A 13,001-nucleotide genomic window follows, 5' to 3' on the forward strand; every position below is an offset into this window, starting at 1 on the left:
AATGAGGTGGATGGACCTAGAGTCTGTCATACGGAGTGAAGTAAGTCAGAAAGAGAAAAACAAATACCATATGCTAAAGCACATATATGGAATCTAAAAAAAAAAACGGTACTGATGAACCTAGTGGCAAGGCAGAAATAAAGACTCAGACGTAAGAACGGACTTGAGGACACAGGGAGGAGGAAGGGTAAGCTGGGACGAAGTGAGAGAGTAGCGCTGACATATATACACTACCAAATGTAAAATAGATAGCTGGTGGGAAGCAGCCGCATAGCACAAAGAGATCAGCTGGATGCTTTGTGGCAGAGGGTGGAATAGAGAGGGTGGGAGGGAGGCTCAAGAGGGAGGGGATATGGAGATATATGTATACGTATAGCTGATTCACTTTGTTGTACAGCAGAAACTAACACAACATGGTAAAGCAATTATACTCCAATATATGTGTGTGTGTATATATATATATATATATATATATATTTTTTTTTTTTTTTTTTTTTTTTTGCGGTACGTGGGCCTCTCACTGTTGTGGCCTCTCCCGTTGCAGAGCACAGGCTGCGGACGCACAGGCTCAGCGGCCACGGCCCACGGGCCCAGCCGCTCCGCGGCATGTGGGATCCTCCTGGACCAGGGCACGAACCTGCGTCCCCTGCATCGGCAGGCGGACTCTCAACCACTGCGCCACCAGGGAAGCCCTATATTTTTTAAAAAAGAAAAAAAATCCTTTTGTCACTCATATCCGATCTAATTGAAAGTGTTGGAAATTTATATCAGTGCTTTTATCAAGCTGAATCACAAACTCTGTATCAGACTATAATTGCATTAAGGCGTTGCTTCCCTATGTTCTGCAGTAGTACAGATTTGGTGAGATATTCTGAGATACTAAGAGGTTTAATTTTTAACTTGTCAGCTGATTTATCATTTTACCCTCAAAAGTCATAAGTACTATTCCATACATACTGGAAGAATAATTTTTAGCTGTTGTGTGACCCGTTTTCCTTTTTGCCACTTAATATGTTGTTAAATAGATTATTAGAAGTCTCTTTCATTAATAGTAGATGACAACTTAGAAATCATTGATAAATTTATGTATTTTCCCTTTGGAAACGTAAGGGACTTATTGACAGGTTACCGTGTTATTTTCTCGGGTGTGTTTTTAATTTTGAAGATTTTAAGTTTTCATCTGTAAAAATTTCATCACAAATTATATGTTGTCTCTCATTTTTGTTAAGCTTTGCATATTTTATTAAATCACACTTAAATAATCTTCATTATAAGACTTTGCATCTAATTCTTCCTTTTCAGAATGCAGCTCAAATAAAATAAAAAATTTTTTGGTCAGTATTGTCATGTTTACACTTCCAGATCGAGAAGTTGAACTTGAACATACCTCTACATTTTTCCCATCATCTTCCTCTACTAATAATGATAAAACAACCCAGTATAAAAGCGATATATATTAGTTCAATTAAAATGTTATAATAGGGACTTCCGTGGTGGTGCAGTGGTTAAGAATTTGCCTGCCAATGCTGGAGACACGGGTTCGGTCCCTGGTCTGGGAAGATCCCACATGCTGCAGAGCAGCTAAGCCTATGCGCCACAACTACTGAGCCTGCGCTCTAGAGTCTGCAAGCCACCACTACTGAGCCCATGTGCCTAGAGCCCGTGCTTCACAACAAGAGAAGCCGCCGCAATGAGAAGCCCATGCACCACAATGAAGAGTAGCCCCTGCTCGCCGCAACTAGAGAAAGCCCGCGCACAGCAACGAAGACCCAACACAGCCAAAAAAAAAAAAGTTATCATAGCCACCAACTGGGGAAAAAATGTCAGATAACTTCCTTCCCCCAAAATACTCTGAATACTAACTAAATAATACTCAGTTGAGAGTGTTCACAATTTCCTGACCCAAATAAAACACTGCGGTTCTTCACAACTAACTGCACATTATAATATACAATTAAACTGTACAACATTAACGTCCTGATGGGAAATTGATCAAGTTAGCCATCATATACCAGAAAACTGAAGGAGATGCCCAGGGCCAGCTACATAATTTGCAGGACCCAGTGCACAATGAAAATGTAAGACCCTGCTTGGACATAAGTCAATCCCCCGTTTCCAAGGGCCCATCACCCCAACCCACATCAGACAGGTGAGCCCAGTGGAATGTGGCAGCAGTCGAGAGACAGGGACAGAAATGGGGAAACCAGGTGACCCAGTGCACCTGGGGTGGCATGGAGGGGTGGCTGAGAACCTGTCCCAGAGAGACAGGGAGGCGATGAGACACAGACACCATGGAAGGCAGGTCATGTATGAGCCGAGGCTCCAAGCCCCCAGTGCCTGCCCCATTGTCCCATCTGACTTCACTGATAAAACACAAATTCAAAGATTAATAAGAATTTCAAAACAGTGACAGCAAAGCATTAGAGTCTAAGTACAGGGCACTTCTGTGTGTTGGACCCTGAACAATGGCACTGGTGGCACCCCCATGAAGCCAGCCCTGGAGAGGGCAGTGAGCAACAGAGTGAATGATGTTCCCAGCTAACTCACCCCATCTCACACAGCTAGCTGGTCCTCACATGGTTGCCATGACAGCTGTTTGGGGATGAAGGGTATGTGATGCGCTCTCCTAATCTTTTTTTTTCTTTCACATCATGACCAACTTATCACATCTAAGGGCTTATCTCTCTTAGGGCCTGTGCTCACGAGGTGAGAAGTGTCAGGAAAGCAACCTGGTACAGCAGCAAGAATGGGACCAGGAGTCAGACAACGCTGGCTGTCTCCCTTTAACATTCCACACACTGGGCGCGTCCCTTGGTCACTCTGGGCCTCTGCTTCCTTATTGCTAAATTCCTCATGTTATAATGGTGGCTTCCTTATTATTATTATTAATGAAAGGGTTAGACTAGGTCACCTCTAACATTCCCTCCAGCTCTGTTTCTGGGAGAAGGAAACAATGTAAATAGATGTTTGGCAAAAGGCGTTTGGCCTCTTGACTGTTTTATCTCCATTTTCAGTGGACTCGTTGTAATCAGTATAATTTGATTTATCAAAGCCACATCTGAGCTGTTTGGTGTGATGTTGTCACCACATAAAAGACAAAAGTAAGGAGGTGTGAGTAATTTGGATGTGTGTAGGCAAAGGAAGCCCTCATTTCCTTAGGGCCCAGAGCAGATAGGCTAATTCTATGACTCCAGATTTTATTTTATTTTTTTTTTTGTTTTTGTTCTTTTTGCAGTACGCGGGCCTCTCACTGTTGTGGCCTCTCCCGTTGCGGAGCACAGGCTCCGGACGCGCAGGCTCAGTGACCATGTCTCACGGGCCCAGACACTCTGCGGCATGTGGGATCTTCCCAGACCGGGGCACGAACCCGTGTCCCCTGCATCGGCAGGCGGACTCTCAACCACTGCGCCACCAGGGAAGCCTGACTCCAGATTTTAAAATAACAATAATTAGTACCTGTGACAGTTCTTTTATCTAAGGTGCTCATAGGGCTTTGTTGTCATTAACCCATTAATTCACCTGCCTCAAGCCATCAGGGGGTCAGGAGGAATCTCCTTAGCAGACGAGCACACCAGGAACTCCAACCTCACAACAGTGAGGAATGCCATGACTAAAGGCCAGCCAGAACTGGGTGGGAGGAGAGACAGGGTCACCAAAATAGTCCTCTTGGAAGAATTAAATGGGAAATCTTCCTGTTGGTCTACTAACAGCAATTTCACAGCTCACAGGGTCTTTGAGTGAATCCTCCTGGATGTCACATTTTAGCATCTGGAAAATTCCTTTACACTTAACGTAAACTTTAGGTTAGCTTTTACAGCTTCAGACAGACCGTGATTATGCCCAAAGCAAGTAAAGGGGAGGACTCTTCTCCCTAGAATCATCTTCTCTCAGAGGAAAAAAAAAAGCTTTTTTAAAGTTAAGGAACCTTGGGACTTCCCTGGTTGCGCAGTGGTTAAGAATCCGCCTGCCAGTGCAGGGACATGGGTTCGAGCCCTGGTCCGGGAAGTTCCCACATGCTGTGGAGCAACTAAGCCCGTGCGCCACAACTACTGAGCCTGCGCTCTGGAGCCCACAAGCCACAACTCCTGAGCCCACGTGTCACAACTACTGAAGCCCACGCGCCTAGAGCCCGGGCTCCACAACAAGAGAAGCCACCGCAATGAGAAGCCCGCGCACCACAAAGAAAAGTAGCCCCCGTTCACCTCAACTAGAGAAAGCCTGCGCGCAGCAACGAAGACCCAATGCAGTCATAAGTAAATAAATAAATAAAATTTTTAAAGTAAAAAATAAAGTTAAAGAGCCTTTATATGATAGAACACCCCTGCAGAATGAATTTGTCCAGGGTTTGTTAAGAGTCTGATTTATTTGCAGGTGGTTTCCATTTAAAAGCATTGGTTGGAAAACCACACTGCTAAAAAGTACCTTCACATGGCCTGGAATTCTATCATTAGAATCCTTCAATTAATCAACCCATCCATCACCTAGGAGGTGCTCCCCACAGGGCCAGGTGCTATGGGGACATAAAATGTGGGGCCTAACCCCCAAGCAACTACAAGTCTAATCAAGGGGATGAGACCACTACAAATAAACGTAATTAATAGATGCATTATTTAAATTCATTTATTGCTTATAGTTATTAATAAATTGATTAATACAAATAAAATGGGCAGAAAATATTATTTCCATAATTTTGGACAGCACAGACCCTACATGTTGTAGAGTTCCCGGTAGGAGTGATCACTGAGGGCCAGAGTGAGCAGGGAAGCTCACAGAGGAGGTAAGATGAACCAGACCTCAGAGGCAGGGAAAGTATATTTGGGTAGGAAGCAGGGTCGATGGGAATTGAGCACAGAGGATAAGTGGCAGGAGAGCAAAAGGCGGTTCAGGACAGCGACAACCCCTAAGAGAAGGCAAGCAGATGGGAGTGAGAAAACCAACCTGAATAAAACACAGGGTCAGCAGACCTGAAGGAGATATGGTTGGATGGGGGAGGGAGGGGCCAGATCACAGGGACACTTGAAACCACACTAACAAGCACTGATTGGGGTCTTCAGGAGCCCTCTGTCAAATGCAAATATCCATATATTCAATATCCTGTAATAAACCATAACAGAAAAGAATATATATAAACAGCAAAGATATATATATCTCTGAACCACTTTGCTGTGCACCAGAATCTAACATAACATTGTAAATCAACTATACTTCAAGTTTAAAAAAATAATTGTAGATATAACTAATAGGGACCTAATGTCTAGCACAGGGAGCTCTACTCAGTACTCTGTAATAGCCTATATGGGAAAGGAATCTAAAAAAGAGTGGATATATGTATATGTATAACTGATTCACTTTGCTGTACAGCACAAACTAACACAACACTGTAAATCAACTATACCCCAATAAAAAATTTTTAAAAATAATAATCCATTTAAAAAATGAAAGCAAGGAAAACCTCCAAACATTTTTTAAAAAGGCAAATATCCAGGAAAAGAGCCAAGGAGTTAAGTAAATTTGAAGGGGAGCTTGGGGGGTGGCCTGCAGTCAGCATAGCCTGGACCCCGTACTGCGCGCTCTATTATACATCACCACAGAGAAAAAGAGTATGTCACACCAATATCAGCTGGAACTTTTAACTGCAAGTTCTTCTATCTTGGGCCCTGGGAAAGCCCCAGTGGAATGAGACCCAGAAAGAGCACGTTCTGATGGGGGTGAGGGGAGCAAGGAGAGCGGGAAATTATACCAAAGGCTTTGGCAATCCCGGAAGAGCTGGTCCAGGTAGGGACCCCACTTGACGGGCAGCCGAAGCCTGAGGGAGCACCTCCACAGGAGAGGAAAGAAACGGGCAGAGCAGAGAAGACAAACTTCCCCTAATTCACACTGATGCCAACCACTGGCCCTTTTAACGTGCGTAACCCTTCGTTATGGCCCAGTAAACGTCTTATTCCTCTGGGATGGATGCTCTTTTGGATCTTATGATCAAGATGTGGGGAAGACTGGAGATGGCTTTTTAGGGAGCAGGTCAGGAGAAGAACGAAGTGTCCCCACGTGAGCCCAACAGAGGGCCTCTCGCAGCCTCCAGGTCACATCGGAGGCTGTGGGGAGGAGGCGGTCCTTCCTAAAGCCACACCCATTTATAGGCCCTGCAGGAACCCAAGTGTGGGCCTCCATCCTTCTGCCCATTTGGGGAGAGATTAAAGACGCTGAGGTTGTCTCCTTCTTACTCATTGGCAGTTACAACCTCGCAGCCACTAACTACAGTCTCGGCCTCCAGCGTGCACACAGAGGAGGTAAGTGGGACTGAAGGGCCATGCCCTCAGCTGTCAGCCTGGGTCACTCCAGGTAGCTGGCTTGGGAATAGCTGAAGGGGAGTAGAGCTAGGGGTATTCAGCTGCAAGGTACTTGTTTCCAAATGAATATGTGTGATGTTTTTCCAGACAACCCCAGGCAAGGCGTAGAGTTTGGTGCTAAACTCTCCAAAAAGTTAATCGAAGGCAGAGACCTTTTTGTAAAATTCTTTGACAGACCAACAGTGGGCATTTAACTGTAATGCGCTGTCTTGGATTGACTTGAATTAAAAGAAGGAAGAGTCATTAAAATGACTGGGAAAAATCATCTGCCTGTCTCCTCCGAGCAGTGCCTCATGTCTTGAATGATCAAATGGTCCATTAATGTTGACAACCCTTGTTCTGGAGCCTGCTATAACTGGAGTCCTAACCATCATGCAAACGTTGTCACATGCCCGATTTTTATGAAAAAGATTCTGCCTTAGCCCTCAAAAAGCCTTGGTGGAAATTAGACGTGAAAATTCATGAGTTATCTGGAGCCCCTAAGCGAAGATGGTTCTCCTTTCCCAGCAGGATAGAGCTAGGATAGTTTTGAGGGCTTGATAGTTTTGAGCTATTTCATTCAGTACGTCCAGGTGTCTTCATGTGGGAATCAGAGATATTATAGTGTCCTGCCCAAGACTACCCAACAGGGGTTCTTGAGGGTGCAGGTAAAGTTATGAAGTTATGTTTGTTCCTTTTTCTTTTACTTTTTTTTTTTTTTTGCAAGGGAACAAAAGACCATTCTCGTGAGGTCCACCTACAAGTCACCACGTATGAGGACTGCAAAGAGTCCACTGGGGACTATTACTACCTCTGTGACACCACTGGAGCATGGGGCATTGTTCTGGAGTCCCTGGCAGCAATTGGCATAGCAGTTACAGTTTTGCCACCCTGGCATTTCTCTTCCTCATGAGAAGGGCTCAAGACCGCAGCCAGTGGAATGTCCTCCCCACCCAGTTCCTCTTCCTCCTGGGTGGGCTGGGGCTCTTCAGCCTTGCTTTTGCCTTCCTCATCCAGCTCAATCAGCAGACTGCCCCCATCCGCTACTTTCTCTTTGGGGTCCTCTTTGCTGTCTGTTTCTCGTGCCTCTTGACTCATGCCTCCAACCTGGTGAAGCTGGTCTGGGGTCAAGTGTCCTCCTCTTGGACAACGATTCTGTGCATTGTTATTGGTGTCAGCCTGTTACAGACAATCATCGCCACTGAGTATGTGACTCTCATCATGACCAGAGGTACGATGTTTATCGATATGACACCCTGTCAGCTCAACGTGGACTACGCGGTCCTCCTGGTTTACGTCCTCTTCCTGCTGGCCCTCAGGTTCTTTGTCTCCAAAGCCACCTTCTGTGGGCCGTGTGAGAATCGGAAGCGGCACGGAAGGCTCATCTTCGTCACCATGCTCATCTCCATCATTATCTGGGTGGTGTGGATCTCCATGCTCACGAGAGGCAACCCAGTGAGACGACCCTGTCCTCTGCATCGCCCTGGTCACCAACGCGTGGGTTTTCCCGCTGCTGTACATCATACCAGAGCTGTGCTTTCTCTGTAGATCGTGTCAGCAGGATTGCCCTCTGCAAGGCAATGCCTGCCCACTCCCAGCTTAGGAACGCAGCTTCAGAGTGGAGAATCAGCAACTCTCAAGAGGTACTTTCCTGGGGAGCTTGGGGAGGCTCTCCCGTAAGAGAAGCAGGAGAAAAAACAGGGCAAGAGGATGTGCCAAGAGAGAAAGAAAAGGGAATGGTCGGAATTTAGGTGGGTGACGACATAGCTCAAGCCTGGAGACGGGGACACTCAGAGTCAAGGTTAAACTTTTCTGAATAATCAGTTCCTCCGAAATACAGAGATTTATGGGGAGAGGCCAAGACAGAAATGACTCAAAGGCCCTAAATAGAAAGGGTGTGGCTCTGAGTATTCATGCTGGATAAAGAAAGGCACCCACTATAAAATGAGTTAACCAGCCCCAAATTAGGCTTGGGCCATGACATTGCATGACATACCATGCTAAGTGCAGATGTTTTGGCCATCAAGTGCAAAAGCAACCCAAGCACCAGTGACGGACATTTTTCAAATTTAAGTCTCAAAGCCGACTTGCCCAAATACCATAACAGACTGATCTGTACGACTCATCACCTCATTAGAGTCTCAAAGCCCAAAAACTTCTGGATTCCTACTTTGTAAATCATTCACTCCTTGAAAGCCTTCGATGTTTACAGAAAGTGACAGGATGAGCCATTAAGTCAGAATTCTGAGCAGAGTCTCAGATGTGTAATCATTAATAGAAATAAAGAACTTGCTTATGTGACATTTTCATAATAATTTCTGGGTCGGATTTGTATCCTTATATAAGACCAAGCCACCTGACTATATACTGTTAAAGAATAAAATATATTATCCATGATAACAAGGAGGCTTGGAGCCCAATAAACCGGGGGAATTAGTGGCTAATTTCAGTTATCTGGAAATACGTCAAAACTCATTAATCCCTTTCTGAAATATCTGGCCTATTATTCATAACCAGTATCACAGTTTTACATCAAATTTTGTGTCTTAATAGGCATCTGATTTCTCACAGTGTATTTCTAATGTGCAAAGATGATGTTATTTTATATATTGTATAGCACACATTATGCTCACCAGGCTCAAAAAAATTAATAGAAGCTTTCCTTTTAAATCATACACTTTTTTGAGCTGTAATCTATGGCTAATTACATACTCAAATTCAATCCTGTTCAGATGGAAGCATCCATTAATTCTTTTCAGTTCAGTTGACCACGAGTTGGAAATTGACACTATACATCCTTCTTTTAAGAGTTTTTCATTGCTTTTGATGATGTGAGGTTTGGGGCAGAATTGCAGAGTCTATCTTTCTTTTCTTTTTTTTTTTTTTTTTTTTTTTTTTTTTTGCGATATGTGGGCCTCTCACTGTTGTGGCCTCTCCCACCGCTCCGCGGCATTGTGGGATCTTCCCGGACCGGGGCACAAACCCATGTCCCTTGCATCGGCAGGCGGACTCTCAACCACTGCGCCACCAGGGAAGCCCAGGTCTATCTTTCTTGAAACTACTTCTTATAGTTCTCACCAAAAAATAGGATAAAACTTCTGTTTGCTTTGTTGCTGTTATGTTTCCAGGAAACAAAAGTCAGAGAGAGAGAGAAAGTTCTTAGAGTTTCATAATACCCAAAACCCACTGGGACTTGTAATGATCAATTTTCCATATGCCCAAAAGACTAGGCAGGTGTTTAAAGTGTTCTAAGAAGTGTCTTAGTGGAAAAGCAAGAACTTTCAAAAGCACAGTGTTTCCTTATAACTATCCTTATTACTGGAGCATGGTTAGAAAATCCGTTTCTGCCAGTGATAGTCATTGTCAACGTAGCTCAATATTTTGTGGCAGAAAAAAAATCGATAGTGTAGAAAAAAACATATAGATTGCTCTCCAAAACTAGGCAGAATAACCAGGAACTTAAGCTTAGAGAAGGAAATCAGACTTTAGGTCACCTAGAAAAAGTACAAATATCAAAAATTAGAAGAATGATTAAAACGCAAGAAAAAGTACAGGATGACACCTAGCTAGGAAAAACATACAAAGAGATACAAAATATATAAGATCCAGACCAGTACAGTATAATAACAGTAACTCAAAAAATCCTAAGTGTTGCTGTAGGTCGTGAGCTGACAGTGGGAGCGCAGCTCACGGCTGTCTGTGTTTGTTTGCCCAAGAAACAATTGTAGTGCTGTGTAAACAGACAAGTGGTCAGCTGGAACAATCAGGCCGCTGTTCTCAGCACATGTCAGTCTCTGACAAGAATACCCTTTCCAGCACTGAGATCCACTGATGAGAAGTGTGGGAGAGGCTGGGTGGAAAACCACAGAGATGACGAAGGGGGTCAGACCTACATGGAAAAGTTAGGACAATGAAACTGAGATGGTAGTTCTTAAGCTTTATATGCCTTTCTCATGGACATTCAGGTTCTCTCTAAATTCTGTACTGAAACACAACAGTCCATGAGGTGTGCATTTGTCATGTGACTCTTCTGATTTATAGCTATGACTCCAGTCACATAATTATTTGATTTACCACTGGGTTGTGAGACCAGAATTATTCAGTTGAAAGAAGAGTTAGACAAGAGGGGATTAACAGGGAATTTCACTCGTATGAATACCTCTCTCCAAGAGGTTGTTGTCCTGCTTTCTGTCTCCAGCTAAAGACGAAGGGTAGAAATAGACTCAAATCGAAGCACAAAGCATTTAGATTAAATACGAAACTAAGTACACACTGAAATAGATGAGCAAAGCGGATTAAGGACTTCATTTCCTTGGAAGTCTTTCGAAAGATTAGTCTTTATCTCTCGGAAGTGGCTTAGGGACTTAGTTCGAAGATATAAAAACATCTTGATGGAGAATGAAAATGAAATCAGGCAAATTACTACAAAACACCAAACAAATGGGTATAAATATTTTTGCCCCATGTTATAAACGTGTTTCTTAAAAACTGTGGACTGGGGCTTCCCTGGTGGCGCAGTGGTTGAGAGTCCGCCTGCCGATGCAGGGGACACGGGTTCGTGCCCGGGTCCAGGAGGATCCCACATGCCGCAGAGCGGCTGGGCCTGTGAGCCATGGCCACTGAGCCTGCGCGTCCGGAGCCTGTGCTCCGCAACGGGAGAGGCCACAACAGTGAGAGGCCCAAAAAAAAAAAAAAAAAAAATCACAGATTAAAACACACACACACACACACACACACACACACACACACACACACACACACTCAGTGGAGAATTCCTTTTCAAAGGGTTAGGAGCCTCTTTGCAAGCCATTGAGTCTCTTAGTCCTCATGTGCTGTTTCCAGGTAAATCTGTGACACTAAGCCAGCCCTTCCCTCCTTTGACTTTCAGCCCGAGACAGTGATGGAGCTGAGGAGAAAGTAGCAGTAACTGAATATGGTACCCCCAACTCAGCAGCAGGTAAATGTGCTCATCTGCACTCTCCAGGGAAGCACAGAGCAACTCACTCCTTCCTTAGGAGAGCAGTCAGTCTTCATCTCCAATGGCTGTACTGACCTGAGAGAGGAGAGGCAGGGCAGGGTCATCCCTCCAGGCATGGGGAGCTTGAGCCATCCAGACTGAATCCACACCAGGGCAGTGCAATAAAGCTAAATCATGACTTTGCCTCTGCAGGAGGCCCTCCCAATCCCCCATGGCGCTATATTCTGATGCAGGTGAATGTCCCTGAAAGAAAAGGCAGCTTGAAGTGTTTGTGTGAGGGTGAAGAGATGCAAGCTCACGGCTTTTTGCCTTGGGGACAACAGGGGATTATAAATATGTATGAGTGTCAGATCTGTTCTTATTATCAGTTGTCTAAATGTATCCTCTGGGCCACGCTGGCTGCCTCTCTGAGTCACTGTCTAGCTCCAGCAGCCCAGGCTGCCCCGAGAACTGGGCTGGGTCTGTCAGCATCATCTGGACGCCCAGATGGGTGTACCAATTTTTTTAAATTATTATTATTATTATTATTTTTTATGGTACGCGGGCCTCTCCCTGTGTGGCCTCTCCTGTTGCGGAGCACAGGCTCCGGACGCACAGGCTCAGCGGCCATGGCTCACGGGCCCAGCCGCTCCGTGGCATGTGGGATCTTCCCGGATCAGGGCACGAACCCGTGTCCCCTGCATCGGCAGGTGGACTCTCAACCACTGCGCCACCAGGGAACCCCGGGTGTACCAATTTTAATCCTTGCCTGCAAAAACGGAGAGACACTGCTGAGTAGGACTGGAAGTAACTTGTATTTGTGCCGTGATGGCTTGAAGACACACAAATCCGAACAGCTAAAAATACCACTTTGGGACACAATTGTTTTTATTATAAGGATCAGAAGTCACTAGGATCCGAGAGGGAAAGCCATGCTCAGGCTGTTTGTTCAATGAACTGTACTAGGCAACTCTAACTAGGTTAAACCCTCTGGTCTGTTATGTGAGAATTTTCCTTTTCCTGGAATGACACACAGACCAGGACATAGCTATATCATTTGCTGTAATTAATCCCCCAGAGGGCCTTTACACGATGAGAAAATCTTTACTATCCCCACCAAGAATTTCTCAGATTACTTTCAGTTTCCAGTAATCCTGCAAAAACATTCCTGTTAATGGCTAAGAGGGAAGATGGTAAAGTAGTTGTGATATGGATAGGCTCAACATTTTTTTCTTTTTTTTATTATCAAAAGACTAAATGATGGTGAAATGATAATATTTCAAGCATAGTTTTGGATAGTATTATCGCTATGTTGCCTCAGAAAGCTGATGATGGCATTTCTTCTTTTGCAGACTGTTGATCCCACACAGGAGGATTTCATCCCTTGGGCTAAAGTAAGCCCTCAGCAAGATGCAGAATTATAAAGTCCACAGGAAACATAGGTAGTGAAAACCCAGCAGATCATCCTAACGTAGCCCTGATGGGCCACTGGGAAGCCCATCTGCCAGCAAAACATCAGCTCATCCTTCCTTCCCCGCCACACAGTCTTCTCCATCCATCTGGACCCTTCATCAGGAGACTGCCCTTTCAAGCATAATTACAATCTTGTTGGCCACCCTACCGTGACTATGTGTCTCTTCATTCTTTTTCTTTCTTTCTTTTTTTTTTTTTTTTGGCTGCTTTGGGTCCTAGTTGCACGCGGGATCTTTGTTCTGGCG

General features: G+C 44.7%; 1 protein-coding gene across 1 annotated transcript; it reads left to right on the forward strand.

The window, feature by feature from the left end:
* The first annotated feature begins 3,836 nt into the window (after positions 1-3,836).
* GPRC5D (G protein-coupled receptor class C group 5 member D) lies at positions 3,837-12,707 on the forward strand. Its single transcript, XM_007454642.1, is given in 7 exon segments — positions 3,837-3,849; positions 6,232-6,287; positions 7,054-7,210; positions 7,213-7,783; positions 7,785-7,969; positions 11,215-11,271; positions 12,625-12,707. Coding segments are annotated over 7 exon segments (1,122 nt in total).
* Positions 12,708-13,001: the final 294 nt, after the last annotated feature.

Source organism: Lipotes vexillifer, unplaced genomic scaffold, assembly GCF_000442215.2.
Source record: "Lipotes vexillifer unplaced genomic scaffold, Lipotes_vexillifer_v1.1 scaffold911, whole genome shotgun sequence".
NCBI classification, from domain to species: Eukaryota; Metazoa; Chordata; class Mammalia; order Artiodactyla; family Lipotidae; genus Lipotes; species Lipotes vexillifer.